Below are 14,870 nucleotides of genomic sequence, written 5' to 3'. Positions count from 1 at the left end.
AATCACTCCCCAGGGGGGATGGTCATGCCACAATCCCTTCTCCTCCATTCTCTTCTTGGGCTCTTGGAACACACATACACCTGCCAAGTGTGAGCTTCAAGCCACTGGGTCCAGAACTCGAACCATGATCGACTACGTGGAAGTCCAGTGACAACACCATTATGCCATCTGCTGGTCCTGGTACTCTACATTATTAATCATCAGAAAAATACAAATTAAAATCACAGTGTGGGACTAGCATATGGCATAGTGGTTAAGATGCTGGATCCCACATGGCCCGGACCCAGCAGCTTGAAACTCACACTGGGTGCATGTGTGTGCATGTCTAAAATCCCAAGAGGAAAATGGAGGAAAAGGGATTGTGGAGTAGCCAAACCCCCTGAAGTTACTCTACAGAGTAATTATACTGGTCCTCTTGACATCTCTATACTTTTTTTAAAAAATATTTTATTGAACTTTATTCATGTATTTACTTATTTTAATTTGACCAGAGAGGGACAGAGTGAGAAGGAAAGTGAGAAAGCAAGTCACCAGCTCTGGGACTTGAACTGTAGTCAGCCACGAGGAAGTTCAACACCCTTAACCACCATGGCACCTGTTGGCCCAGACATCTCTACCTTTTTTGACTTCTAGTATTCTGTGATTACTTGATCGCTCACACACTTGTTTAAAGACCTCAGAATTGGTGAATTCACAGGTCCACATTACTAATACCCGTATCTGGATTGAAGTTATTGCTGTTGGAGACGGGAAGGGAGACAAGGGTTTATCAGAACTCTCTAAGCATCTGCAAGATTTGTCTTAACCTAATTTATTCCCACTGCCATTATTACCCATCTCAGTACTGCTCAGCTCATATTTTGAGGATGAAAAGCAAAAGGGAAGTCAAGGGTGCTATCCCTAAGAAGGTAAGCTAGACTAGGACCTTGCTACTCAGAGGGACCCATGTACCATCACTGAGAGCACCTCCAAGGTGTCCTGGGGCCCTCCCCTAGACCTTCTGAAGCAGAACCTGCTTTCTGTGGCACTGAATAATACATAGCAAAAAATGTATTGTTACATTTATTTATTAAAGGCTTTGCTTCCCATCTTAACATTTACTCTCCCTGATGATGATGATGATGATGATGATGGAAGGTGCATGCACTCGCCAGAGAGACTGAGAAAGCAGCCCCCAACCTGGCATAGTCACACCACAATCCCGTCCCTCCATTTCTCCATCTCATAAGGACTTGGGCATGCTCACACACACACACACACACACATCTGACGTGTTTTTTAAGCTGCCGGAGTCAGAATTCAAACCAGTCAGCCATGAGGGATCCAACTCCCTATGTACAGTGCTTAACTGCTGGGCCAAGGGCCCATTATATTTAAATATAATGCTATTACTTTAAGATTAAGTTTCTCGTTTAAAGTTAAGTCATTTTTTTTTCTACTATAATGCTATTACTTTAAAATTAAGTTTCTCATTTAAAGTTAAGTCATTTTTTTTTCTTCTGAAAGTCAGAAGAACTCAAAGATAATTGTTTTAAGATCCACAGAAATGACGTGTCGAGGTGGCATCCTTGACTTGTGAAACTACGATGGTAAAATCAATGTGTGACTGTTTACAGGTCACGGAAGAAAACAAGGACAGGTTTCCTAATAGCCCAAGGTACGGAGGATGGATTGTGGACAACTGCCCTATTATAAAAGAGCTGTGGACAGTCTTAAATGACAAAGGAATTATACCCGATTTGGTGATCTGCTTATCAGATACAGAAAACAATGGTTGGTAAATATTCATTATGTAAATTCGAAAGTGAAGTTTTATTTCTGGTTGGTTTGTTTTTTGGGTTAAAACAGAGAATGGGAAACTTGCCCCCTGCCCTGTACAAGTGTGATCCCTGCAGGACCTAGAGGTACACAACATAAGGCTTCCATCCATCAAGGATATAGCCAGGAATAATGTGCTTCATCACCGAAAGTTCCAGAAGTCCCTCATAATTGCTCTTTGGATCTGAACACCTCCTTTCAGTCAGAAGCTATAACTTCTTTTTTTTTTTTTTTTTTTTGGAGAGTTGTTGGGTTTTGTTTTGTTGTTTTTGTTGTTGTTGTTTTTGGGTTTTTTGCTAGAGGGCACATGTGCTCACCAGAGAGAAATCTCCCCTTAGGGGAAATGGTCACACTGCAATCCCTTCTCTTCTATTCTCCTCTCAGGATTTTGTACATGGTACATGCATGTACGTGCACCTGGCTTGAGTTTCAAGGTCCTTTTGTGGGAGTCCAGCAATGCAACCATTACGCCATCTACTGGTCCCAGAAGCTTTCACTTTTAAACCAACAACATATGACACTGAGGACAAAGTCTGTGCATTCTCCTTTACCTCAAGTGGGAAAGATTAAATACATAAAGATAGCAGGGTTGGGGACCAGCAGGTGATGTGGTGGTTAAGGCGCTGGACACTCCCACATGGCTGACCGCAGTTCAAGTCCCGGACCTGGTAGCTCGTTTTCTCACTTTCCCTCTCTTTCTCTGTGTCTCTCTCTGGTCAAATTAAAAAAATAAATGAATGGATAAATAAATAAATCATTTTTAAAAAGATAGCATGGTTAAATTTTAATTATTTTGTAACTTGTCCTCATAAAGAAATATACTTGAGGGACCAGCAGATGGCGAAATAGCTATGTTGCTGGACTCCCATGTAGTCGACCCCAGTTCGAGTCCTGGACCCGGTGGCTTAAACTCACACTGGGCACATGTGCATGCATGCCCAAGGCCCCAAGAGGACACTCGAGGAGAAGGGATTGCAGTGTGGCCATCCCCCCGGGGAGAGTGATTTCTCACTTTCTGTCTCTCTGTCTCTCTCTGTCTTTCTGGGAAGCACACGCACCCTATAGCAAAAACCTCTCAAAAAAAATTTTTTTAAAAGAAAGAAAGAAAGAAATAGAGAGAGAGAGAAAGAAAGAAAGATAGATAGATACTTAAAATGGGAGTTTCTACGGGGGAGATGTAATCTGCCTCTTTTAGAGGTACCTGTTTTACTTATTTATGCCATATTTATATAGACCTTTTAAAAAAGGATTTAAAATGGTCTATTAATATTTTAAGGAATCTGGACATTTTTTAGATAAGTACTTAAAGGAAAATATATTTGGATAGAGGCAGAAAAGATGTTTTGCTGTTAGTTAACAAAGTATATTACACTCTATTTTATAGAGCTTCAAAAATGATAATATTCTCTTTATCTACATTTCAGGAAAATGGTTACTTAATAGGCTGTATTTTAAAAATAAACATGAAATTGACTCTAAGATTTTAGAAAGATTACGAGATGACCTACAAAAGAGAAAAAAAGAGGAAGAAGCAGCAAGGTAAAGCCATGTGGCGTGGTACACCAGATCCATGTGTCTTTCAGAGCTATGAAACATCATTTTACAGTTTATGCTTATAAAATGTCATTTATATCGAAACAACAGTCTACTCTGGTTCTAATTAATTCTAGAAAAATGATAATTTCATAAATGCTTTCAGAAGCTATAAATTATGTGAGTTGTAGGTGTTTTCACAGCCCATTCCAAACCTACTCAAAATCGAATGTCTACTCTCAAAAGACTCTGTAAAATAATGGACACACGTAAGATATATACACAGCTCGGGACCAGCAGTTAGCGTAACTGGACTCCCATGTAGTCAACCGCGGTTAGTGTCCCAGACCTGGTGGCTTAAACTCGTGCCGGGCGTGCATGCATGCGTGCCCAAGATTCCAAGAGGAAAACGGAGGAGACGGGATTGTGGCATGGCCATCCTTCCTAGGGAGTGATTTCTCGCTTTCTGTCTCCCTGTCTCTCTGGCAAGCGCTTGTGCCCTATAGCAAAAACCTCTAAAAAAAAAAAAAAGATGTATACACAGTCCTTCAGCACATAATGACACTGCAGTTAATGAGTTTCTTTGTGTAATAGTATGCCTATTTCTGAAGGCTAAATTCCTAGGGATAGCATTTCTAGATCAAAAGCTATGTATATTTTCATTTTGAGTAAATACTGCCTTTTTCTATTATCTGGCTAACTTTCCTTATACCATCTTTACCATTGTAAAGGCAAGGTTAGTGCTTCAAATCTAATGAAAAAAGGTCCCCTCCAGATACTTTTCAAATTCTAGATCTCTTTAAATCTAAGCATTACTGTGTTAAAAAGAAAATATTTAAGGTGTTTTTTCTGATTACAAACAATGTTATTATGAACGATTTAATGTTTATTTTTATCACTGGATGTTTAATCCTATATAATGACATGTCTAAATTTCCTAACATAATTAAATTTTGAATCTTTTTCTTTCAGAGAAGCCAAAGAAGAGGCATTAAGAATAGAAGAAGAAAATAAAAGGCTAATGGAAGCTATAAATAAGAAAACAAAAGGCAAGCACGGATCAATATGATTGACATGCCGTTTACTTTTGTGCTGCTACTGCAAGCCACGGCAGTATGTCAAGTGAAATGCTGACGGGGGATCATATTTCCCAGTCTGCCCACAGAGTACACATCTGTGTCTATGGCACCAAAGTATTCATTTATACTACCCCCTTTCCTTCTCAAAGTGTTTCAATTTTGATCATCAGTTCATGATCACTGGAGTAATGGACTCACAGGAAAAAGACTCCTGACACAAATACGTGCTCACACACCCTCTGACAGGACCACACAGCAGAATAGAGTGTGTGGCATGCCTGTGAATGCCTACTCTGATCACAGGTGACACATGACTGAGAGAAGACAGAATCTGTCTGCAGCAGTTGAACAAGCCCAAACTCTTAACTGTATCCATCCTCTTTACCCTTAAACTTCCATCTCCATTCCAGAAGAAGCTTAACAGTTTCTTTTAAGCCAGGCTTAAACTCAGGGGTGTGGAAACCTAATGGGAAAATAATTCCAACTTCGTTTCCACTAATATTTCACTGACATTTAATATTTACTTCAATTAATTCATATGGGCAACAAACCATACTAGTATTAGCAGTGCATTGATTTTATCACCAATAGAAATGAAGATATTTCATATATATGTAGGTATATAGTACATATATAACATGCTTATTCCTGTTCCAAAATTATGGTAGTTATTAACCCAGCTGCTAGTCCTTGTCCTTTACTGTCTTAGTAAAGATGTACAGATTTCCTGTAGCGTGGGTTTTTATTTAGTATCTTGATAACTGTATTTTAATATAATCTGTTTCTTTTTTCTTTAAAAAAAATTGCTAGAGAGTTCGTGCACTCTCCAGAGAGAGACAGAAAGTGAGAAAATGCCCCCTTATGGGGAATGGTCACATTGCAATCCCTTGTCCTCCATTTTCGTCTTTCAGGATTTGGGGCATGTGTGCATATCTGCCTGGTGTGTTTTTCAAGCTGCCGGCTCCTGGACTCAAATTGCACAGTCGGCCATTTAGGACCCAGTTGCTTTAACCACCATGCCGCCAGCTGGCCCAGTTTCTTATGTATTTTGTTTTGTGATTTGAAAAACATCATTCTGCAAACAGGTCCATTAAGTTTCACTAGACTGCCAAAGAAGTCCATGGTGGAAAAAAATGAAAAGTGTTTCAGTTTTCCACAGCTGTGCAACAAGCTATCCCAAAACTTACTGGTATAAATAATCACCACTTTCATTATGAACACACTTGCATGGGTCAGGACAATGGTTCAGGACCCTGTGGTGACAGCTTATCTCTGCTCTCAGAGCACTAGGTCCTGGCTTGGATTGATCCACCTTGACAGTGGATTCCCCCAGCCCCTGCCAAGCCTTCAGATGACTATAGTCATGACTGACGTCACTGCAACTTCAAGAGAGGCTCTGGGTAGAACCACCCCGCTAGGGCACTCCCAAAGTCCCAGCCCACAGAAACTACAAGGATAGTATTCATTTGTTTGTCTGGTTTTTTGTTGTTTTAACCACTAAGTTTTTGGCTAATTTATTATAAGCAATTGATAACTAATACAATACATAATTGAGTCAAAATGTCAGAAGTTCTAGGATATTAGAATGCTTTTCAGTCCATTCCTGTCTTATTTAGTACACAGATTAACCGTTAGGGTTCTAAATAAACTATTTGAATTTTGTACATTTTTCTGCATCATTATATAAATTATTTTAATGTCTTATCATATATGTAATATGGATAAGAGTGCAACCTATAAATAAATAAATGTACACATATTGGAGGCATACGATAATGTAGCTGGTGGCTTGAAACTCATGCTTAGGTGCATGTGCATGCATGCCCAAAATCCCAAGAGGAGAATGGAGGAGGAGAGATTGTGGCATGGCCATCTCCCCAGGAGGTAATTTCTCAAGTCTCTGTCTCTCTGGTGAGTGCATGTGCCCTGTGACTAAAATCTCTCTAAGAAAAAAAAAATCCTGGAAGTGTCCAGAAGCAAGCTCATTCATTTGTATCATCCTTGCATAGGTAGTACCTTGTTTTCCATTTTGTAAATATATTATGTCAATCTTGTAAGTATATGAAAGGGAATTGAAGAGATGGGTTTTCTGATACCATCATTCATGTTACCTTATTCCTGAAAGACTTCCATGTGTGTATTTCTTATACTGATCATCAGCAAACAAATAAAACTCAGAGTTATGCTTTTTTTTTAATTCTCAGGGGGCGTGCACATTTGCCAGAGAGAGACATAGAGAGAGGGAGAAACCACTCCTCAGTGGAGCATGGTCACACCACAATCTCTTCTCTATTTCTCCATCTCATTGAGATTTAGGGCATCCATGCATGCACATGTGTCCAGCATGCTTTCAATGGATTTGAACCACAGTCAGCCATGTGGGATCTGATTCCCTTAATCCCTAGGCTGCAGGGCTGGCTCAGAGTTATGCTTTTTAAATTTGCATTTAGCATATTGATCAATATACAATATTACTTACTACTTCTAATTAGTTGCAATAAAATCTAATATATATATATATATATATATATATGTATGTGATCTAATATATATATATACACAAATATATATTCCAGCCTGGTGCTGTCAGTAGGAATATTAATGTAAGCCACATATATATACTTTTAAATGTTCTAGTATCCACACATTCAACCTTTGAATTTGTGTACTAACTCTTTAAAATCTGTTGCATATTTTATATTTACAGTGTATCTCACCTTGTACTATCCTCCTTTCAAATGCTCAATAGCTGCATGTGGCTAGTGGCTACCATATCAGACAGTGCAAACCTAGTCATTCCCTTTTGGACACTGGGCTGTTTCTGGTTTTTCACTGTTAGGATATCTGGGACTGGGGCCAGCAGGTGGCGTGGTGGGTAAGGCGCCAGACTCCCACATGGGTGACCACAGTTAAGGCTGACCACAGTTAGAGTCTTGGATCCAGTGGCTTGAAACTCATGCTGGGCACATGTGCGTGTGTGCCCAAAAGAAAATGGAGGAGAAGGGGTTGTGGCATGGCCATTCCCCCGGGGGATAATTTCTCACTTTCCCTCTCTCTGTCTCTCTCTGGTGAGTGCATGTGCTCTATGTCGAAAAGCTTTAGAAGGGACCAGCAGGCTTTGTAATGGTTATGTGGGTATGTCATTGAACTGGCAAAAATCTCTTTCTTAAAGAAGGAGGGGAAAGTATCTGGGGTGACTATAAACATTTCCTCTTTGAAATGAACCTTAGACTACTGCTCCCACAGCACTGACCAGATGGTGGCTGTCATTCCTACCACTGTATCTTAAAAGATAAAACATGTAGATAAATGCTCTCCCCTGTTAAACCATATGCTCAAGAAGGGCAGGAACTATTCCTTATTATTTTTTTGGGCCTTAGCACTTATCAGCAGCCAATAGGTGCTTGTTGACTTGAACTAAGATCATTTATTTCTCCTAATTTTTTCTAGAAGCTGAAGACGCTGATGAGGGAGAAGATGAACTTGAAGGAGAGGAGTCTGAATTCCATGAGTTGGAGGGACTCGATGCTGCGTCTGAGGAGATCCGAGGGTCATTGTTACCTGAAGAGTTTGAAGTACCTGATATCCCTGAAACAGAACCCGAATTAGGTTAGACTTTGTTGAGGGTCAAATATTCAAATACAAAACTTTCTCCTTTCCTCTACGGTCTTTTTCTCAACTTACAATATTTCTTATTTGCTTTTAAGTGCCATTCTAAGGGGAAAAAAATCAAATTTAAATAACTAGCATGAATTTTTCTGTCCACTTTTGTACTGTACAATGCCACTTTCGTATTTTTTTTAATTGCCAGAGAGCATGTGTGCTGGACAAAGAAAAATGAGGCCAAGAGACAGAGGGAGAAGGAAAAAGCACCCCACCTCCGTTAGGGCATGGTCACACCACAATCCATTTTCCTCCATTTCTTCATCCTGTCAGGATTTGGAGCATGCATGTACATGTGCCTGGTGTCATTTTCAAGCCACCAGGGCCAGGAGTTGAACTGCAGTTGCTATGTGGGATCCAGTGCCCAAAACCACTAGCCATACAACTAGCACCCAATGCCATTGTTAATTTTTTTTTTATTTTTTTAGTTTTACTATATAGCATGTGTTGGGGGGAGAGGGGGAGGGGCAGGGAGTGAGAAATCACCCCCTACGGGGGTGACCACACTACAATCCCTTCTCCTCTCAGATTTTGGGCATGCACATATGTGTGCCCACTGTGTTTCTCAAGCTGCCTGATCCAGGACTCAACCATGCAGTTGGCCATATGGAATCCAGCCTTAACAACCATGGCCCCAGCAATGTCATTTTTAAGTGCAAATATAAGAGCATTTAACTTGTATACAGAATCACCAGAATTTCATTACAGATTGAAATGTATAAAACATATATATATATATATATATATACACACATATATATATATATAAATCATACATATATGATATATGTATGTTATATACATTTTATTTTTACGAGAATATTAAATTACTTACAGTGTGCTAACTGAAGTTTTTATTTCACTTCTTTCATTTTTATTTTTTATTTTTATTTTATTTTATTTGAGAGAAATCCCAGCTATAGGGCATGTGCACTCATTGGAGAAATAGAGAAAGACAGAGAGACAGAAAGTGAGAAATCACTCCCAGGGGGAATGACCATACCACAATCCCCTCTCCTCCATTCTCCTCTTAGAATTTTGGGGACACGCAGACGTGTGCACGCACCCAGCATGAGTTTCAAGCCACTGGGCCTGGGACTCGAATCATGGTCAGCCACATGGGGGTCCAGTGACTCAGCCACTACACCATCTCCTGGTCCTTTATTTCACTTCTTAACATGCACATATTCTCCAACACTCTATACCTGTAGCTGGCTAAAATATAAGGAAAGACAGAGGGGGAAATTGCTGAGAGTCCTGCCCTCTCTTTCTCTTTTCTTCTGTGCCATCATTTTCACATCATACTCCTATTTTAGCTAACCACTTATGCTGAAAACGATGACATGGAAGGAAAGGAAACAGAGGGCAACACAGAGTAACATGAGGAAGAACAGATACGATGGAGCTCCTTGGTCATTTGTGTTTCTTTGAGTACCATTGCCTGCTTTCTGAGTTTGAAGCAAGTTCTTGTTCAAACGGAATACGTAATCTCTCAGGGCCGTCAGGGTTTCCCCTCCTCCCACTTGGTCACTCTTACTCCTTCACATCACAGGTCCATTGGAACTCTGTGCTCATGATGGGTCTTCAGGAATGCTCATGAGAGGGAGATGGCAAGGGATGGCAAACATCATGCATATCTGCTCTGTGCATGTGTGTGCCATTGTCCCATTGGAGTCTGTGGGACTTCACTTACAAAACACAAGTTCAAAGATAAGATGGTTTTAAATTTCAGAATGACAACAAAAAGCATTAAACTAAGCATGAAGCCCTTCAGGTGACCTTGTGAAATTTTTGAGAGAGATCAGATTGCACACGTTGCACACTTACAAAGTCAGCCCTACATCAGGGGTCTAGTTTGGTGGGTTGGAGCAGAGCAAGGATTCTGTGGACAAAGAAAATCACCCTAGGTAGAACCAGCAGTTGGCGTGATGGCTATGTTGCTGGACTTCCATGTAGTTGACCGCGGTTCAAGTCCTGGAACCAGTGGCTTAAACTCATGCTGGGCACTTGTGCCTGAGTGTCCAAGATCCTGAGAGGAGAATGGAGAAGGGATTGCAGTGTGGCCATCCTCCCTGGGGGGTGATTTCTTGCTTTCTGTCTCTCTCTCTCTCTCTGTCTCTCTGGCAAGCGCATGCGCCCTATAGCAAAAAAAAAAAAAAATCACTCTAGGGACTAGGGACTAGAGAGTGGGCTTAACGCAGCAAGATGAGGTGCTCCCACCATGATGGGAATAAGCATTGTTACTCCTGGCATTGTTACTACTGGACCAGAAACTAATCAGGGTCTTTCGGTACCTGAAACTAGATGCCAGCCTGGAGCAGTGGAGGGCTGAGAACCTACTGTTAGCTGGTAAAAGAAGCAGGACTAAGGGAGATTTTTGCAGTGAGAAATCTCAAATTCAGCACAGGTCATTTTACTACAGGGACTGGCATTAGCTTTATGAGACAATGTCTGAGTCCATTGGGCTGCCATAGCAGAATACCATAGACTGGACAGCTTAAGAACAAATTTATTTCTCACTGTTCTCGAGGCTATAAAGCCCATGATCAGATGTTGGTAAATCCAATGTCTAGCGGAGACCCTTTCCCTGGATTCCAGATGACTGTTTTCTTGTTGCATCCTTACATAATGAAGAAAGAGATCATCTCTCCACAGCTACATGTAATCCCATTGATGTGGTTGCACCCATATGACCTAATTACCTCCCAAAGGCCATTCACATTGGGAATTCAGGCATCACCATATGAATTTGGAGAGGGTGGGGGTTACAAATATTCAGTTTATAGCAAATAATGTTCTATACAACCAGAACACTGGTACCAGACAGAGGCACTAGCAGGATGAAATATTCAGTTTCCTTTTAAGAGTCTCATACTTCACGTGTCGCCTTGCACTCCCACCCGGGACCTTCGTTAATCTCCACTCCCCAGCCAATTAGGCTGACAGTTCTTCCCACCCGTCTGCCTTTTGCAAGAAGATGAGCTATAGGGGCCACCAGGTGGCATGGTGGTTAAGGCGCTGGACTCCCACATGGCTGACCACAGTTTGAGTCTCAGACTTGGCAGCTTGAAAATCATACCAGGCATGTGTGCATCCTTCCCAAAATCTTGAGGGGGAATGGAGTAGAAGGGGTTGCAGCATGGCCATCGTTTTCCTTCTCTGTTTCTCTCCGGCCAACACTTGTGCCCTATGGCAAAAACCTGGAAAAAAAAAAAAAGTTCTAAAATACAAAAAGGAAATTGACATCCATTGAATATGATACATCAAACATATCTCTAGGTCCTAACATCTCACAAGCAGTATTTACTAATGTAACAAATCTGGGGGAGGATTTAGTTTTGTGTGTCTTTTATCTCCTTATCTCCCCAGCATCCTATGCCATTTAGGGTCAGTTCCAGCCCAGGACTTAGACATGACTGGGCTTCTCGACAGCTGGTTCACTTCTAGTAAATCATGGCTTGGGGGAGGGCTGGGGTGTTTTAGTTAGTTCGTTTTGGTCATATTAAACCATATTCTAGTTCACAGAAGGGCTTGCATCTGATTTAGCCAATGATGACCTCTTTCATACAAGGATCTCTTTCTACAAAGTCTTCTCTTCTAAATTGCTTAAGTGGGTTTTTTTTCCTTCCCTTAAAACTGCTCTGACTGATATAGTCATTATTCTTTTTTTTTAACTTTACCCTGTAGCAAGTTAATGAAACCATCCCAAAATATGTTCACATCCTAATTCCCAGAACCTGTGAATGTTACCTTATTTGGGAGAAAGATATTTGCACAAGTAACTAAATTAAAGATTATGAGATGGGGGCGTATCTGGGGATTACCCATCCATTTAACTGCCATACCAAGTGTCCTTACAACAAAGAGGCAGCCCGATATTAGGCACACGGAGGAGAAGGGGACGGGAAGATGGGGGCAGGCGTCGGAGTGATGCAGGCTAAAGCCAAGGAGTGCAGGCTGCCAAGGGCAGCTTGAAGAGGCACAAAGGACCCTCCTCCCAGAGCCTCTGGGTTTCTCATTTCTGCCATCCACAACAGTGAGAAAGTAAACTCCTGTTGTGTCAAGCCACCAACCCTGTGGCAGTTTATTACGGCATCCAAGGGAGCCACGGCCTGCCCCACGCAGGATTCTGTCTGCCTCAGTCCAGGGAATACATCTTTTCTTTTGAAGTCTGACATCTGTCTTGGTCACAAGATAATCATTGCCTCTGTCAGTACTCAGATAGGATGACTGGAAATTCTTTTCAATCTGCTTGTCACTGTAGCCTTCTTAGACTAGAATGAATGGTACATGTGTTATTTAGTCAGGGGTGTAATGGAAAATAAGCCATGCATTCGGGAGCCTTGGAAACAGTCCCTTTCGTTGTTCCCAGTTTGCTTTTTCCTTGTTCTTGTATTCGTCACCGGCTCCTTATATTCCACGGTGCCTGTAGTAACTACTGGTTCACATCGCAGTGCTTCATTCCAAGCACTTCACGGACATTTAAGCTGCTGATAAACATTAGGGATCGTTCATTCCTTTAGCAAACGTTTACTGAGTTTCTCTTACGTGCCATGCACAGGCCAGTGTCAAGGCCTGCTCAGCGAGACCAATACCTGTAGGGGAGTGACAGCAGATTTAGAAATAAGACACACAAACACACAGTAGAGAAAAGTGAGGATTGGGTCCAGGCGTCTCACTGAAGATAGCCACAGCCCTGAGCCATTCCCAGGTTTATTCTTCCATAGGGTAAAAGGGGGCGGGTATAGGACGCCAAGCCGGATGCCCCATCGTATATAAGCGGGTGCTGTGGAAGGTCCTGTGCCTTGCATTTCTAGTCTCTTGTCTCCCCCGGCCCACTCTGGCTGATACAGTTTCTCTCTACCTCTGTCGGCCTTGCAGCCTGGGTACAAATCATGGGAAACTGTGCCTTTGCTCATCTTTAAAAGCCATCATTGTTCTGCCTAGGTCTGGCCACTTGCCACAGGTCAGCGCCGTGGTGCAGTGGTTAAGGGAGCCAGATCCCATATGGCTGACTGTGGTTCAAAAGCCAGCCCCAGCAACTTACAAAGCAATGGTGGGCACACGTGTATGTGTGCCCCAAATCCCAACAGGATGGAGAAATGGAGACAAGCTTGCAATGTGACCAGGTCTCATCAGGGGGTGTCTTCTCCCCTTCTCTCTCTCTGTTTCTCTCTAGTGAGTGCATATACCCTAAACTGAATTCTAACCCTAGTCCTAATCCTCTCCTTTTATTTATTTATTTTATGAGCAAGGTGGAGAAAGAGACAGAGAGATGGAAATCCTAATGCGTATTTTAATTCTGCTATTGCATTTTAGATTTCCTTGCTTCATTTTCTCATTTCAGTTAATGTCTTATATTTCTGCCTCTATTTTAGGTTGGTCGGGGTCAGAAGTGGCATGGTGGTTAAGGCACTGACTTCCCACATGACTGACCACAGATCAGGTTCCGGGCATGATGGCTTAAAAATCACACCAGCATGTGTGTGTGTGTGTGTGTGTGTGTGTGTGTGTGTGTGTGTCCAAAATCCCTAGAGAAGAAGGTAGGAAAAGGATTGTAGTCATCCCCACAGGGGTGATTTCTCACTTTTCGTCTTTCTGACTCTCTCGGGCGAGTGCATGCACCCTATGGAGGAAAAAAAAAAGCTATTTTAGGTTGGTCTTTCTTTATGCCTTATGGTTTATATTTCATAGACTCTGTTGTCCTCTTGTGCTTTTTGAGTACTCCAAGCGTATGTCTATAAAATTTATGCTGCTTTATATCGGCCAAACAGTGTTTTAAGAAACAGTGCATATACCCTAAACCGAATTCTAACCCTAGTCCTAATCCTCTCCTTTTATTTATTTATTTTATGAGCAAGGTGGAGAAAGAGACAGAGAGATGGAAATACAGGTAACCCCCACAGGTCTTCATGCTGTGACCCACCCCAGTCTCATCCAGCCTAGATCATAGGCAGGTACAGGCCCAGAGTGCTCAGGGGGCTTTCAGGACACAATCCAGGACTTTTCTCATATGAGGACAGTGGCATCACCACTGCCACCACCTGGCCCCAGCGTTCCTTTTTTTTTTTTTTCCTGTAGAATGTGAGCGATTTTCCCCTGGAAAATCAAAATTCAGTCAGTTCTTTATATTTTCTTTTTTGCTTTGTTTTGTTTTGTTGAAGAGGTTTTCGTTATAGGGTGCATGCGCTCTCCAGAAAGACAGAGAAACAGAGAGACAGAAAGCAAGAAATCACAATAAGGAGCAGAAAATAAACCAGTGATATAGAAGATAACAAGTCTCTAGAGAATACAGAGAAAAAGTACAAAGATATGGAAAGCATCGGGGGCAAGAAGATAATCTGAAGCAGTAACTGAAGAAAGCTGTTTTGAGCTAGACAAAGACTGGAGTTTGAAAATAAAAAGAACTGGGACCAGCAGTTAGTGTAATGGCTCTCCTGTAGTCGACCGCAATTTGAGTCCTGGACCTGGCAGCTTAAACTCACGCCAGGCATGTGTGTGTGTGTGTGTGTGTGTGTGCCGAAGATCTTGAGAGGAGAATGGAGGAGAAGGGACTGCAGCGTGGCCATCCTCCCTGGGAGGTGATTTCTTGCTTTCTGTCAGGGCCAGCAGGTAGCGTGGTAGTTGAGGCTCTGGACTCCTACCCACATGGCTGACTGCTGTTCAAGTCCCAGACCTGGCAGCTTGGTTTTTTTCACTTTGCATCTCTCTTTCTCCCTCTCTCTCTCTCATGAGTGCATGTGCCCTGTAACAAAATAATAATAATAATAATAATAA

The 14,870-nt window shown here is 41.8% G+C and overlaps 1 protein-coding gene across 1 annotated transcript in view; it reads left to right on the top strand.

The window, feature by feature from the left end:
* Nucleotides 1-14,870, top strand: part of AK9 (adenylate kinase 9) — a 135,708-nt gene that overhangs the window by 48,559 nt on the left and 72,279 nt on the right. The window contains exons 18-21 of the mRNA XM_006156985.2: nucleotides 1,617-1,773; nucleotides 3,243-3,357; nucleotides 4,324-4,400; nucleotides 7,881-8,039. Of these exons, the coding sequence (XP_006157047.1) occupies nucleotides 1,617-1,773; nucleotides 3,243-3,357; nucleotides 4,324-4,400; nucleotides 7,881-8,039 (508 nt within the window). The remainder of the gene's footprint in view (nucleotides 1-1,616; nucleotides 1,774-3,242; nucleotides 3,358-4,323; nucleotides 4,401-7,880; nucleotides 8,040-14,870) is intronic.

The sequence above is a fragment of the Tupaia chinensis genome, unplaced genomic scaffold (assembly GCF_000334495.1).
Source record: "Tupaia chinensis unplaced genomic scaffold, TupChi_1.0 Scaffold000527_1, whole genome shotgun sequence".
Lineage (NCBI taxonomy): Eukaryota > Metazoa > Chordata > Mammalia > Scandentia > Tupaiidae > Tupaia > Tupaia belangeri.
The sequence above is the reverse complement of the archived record's forward strand: the minus strand, read 5'-3'. Positions and strand labels throughout refer to the sequence as shown.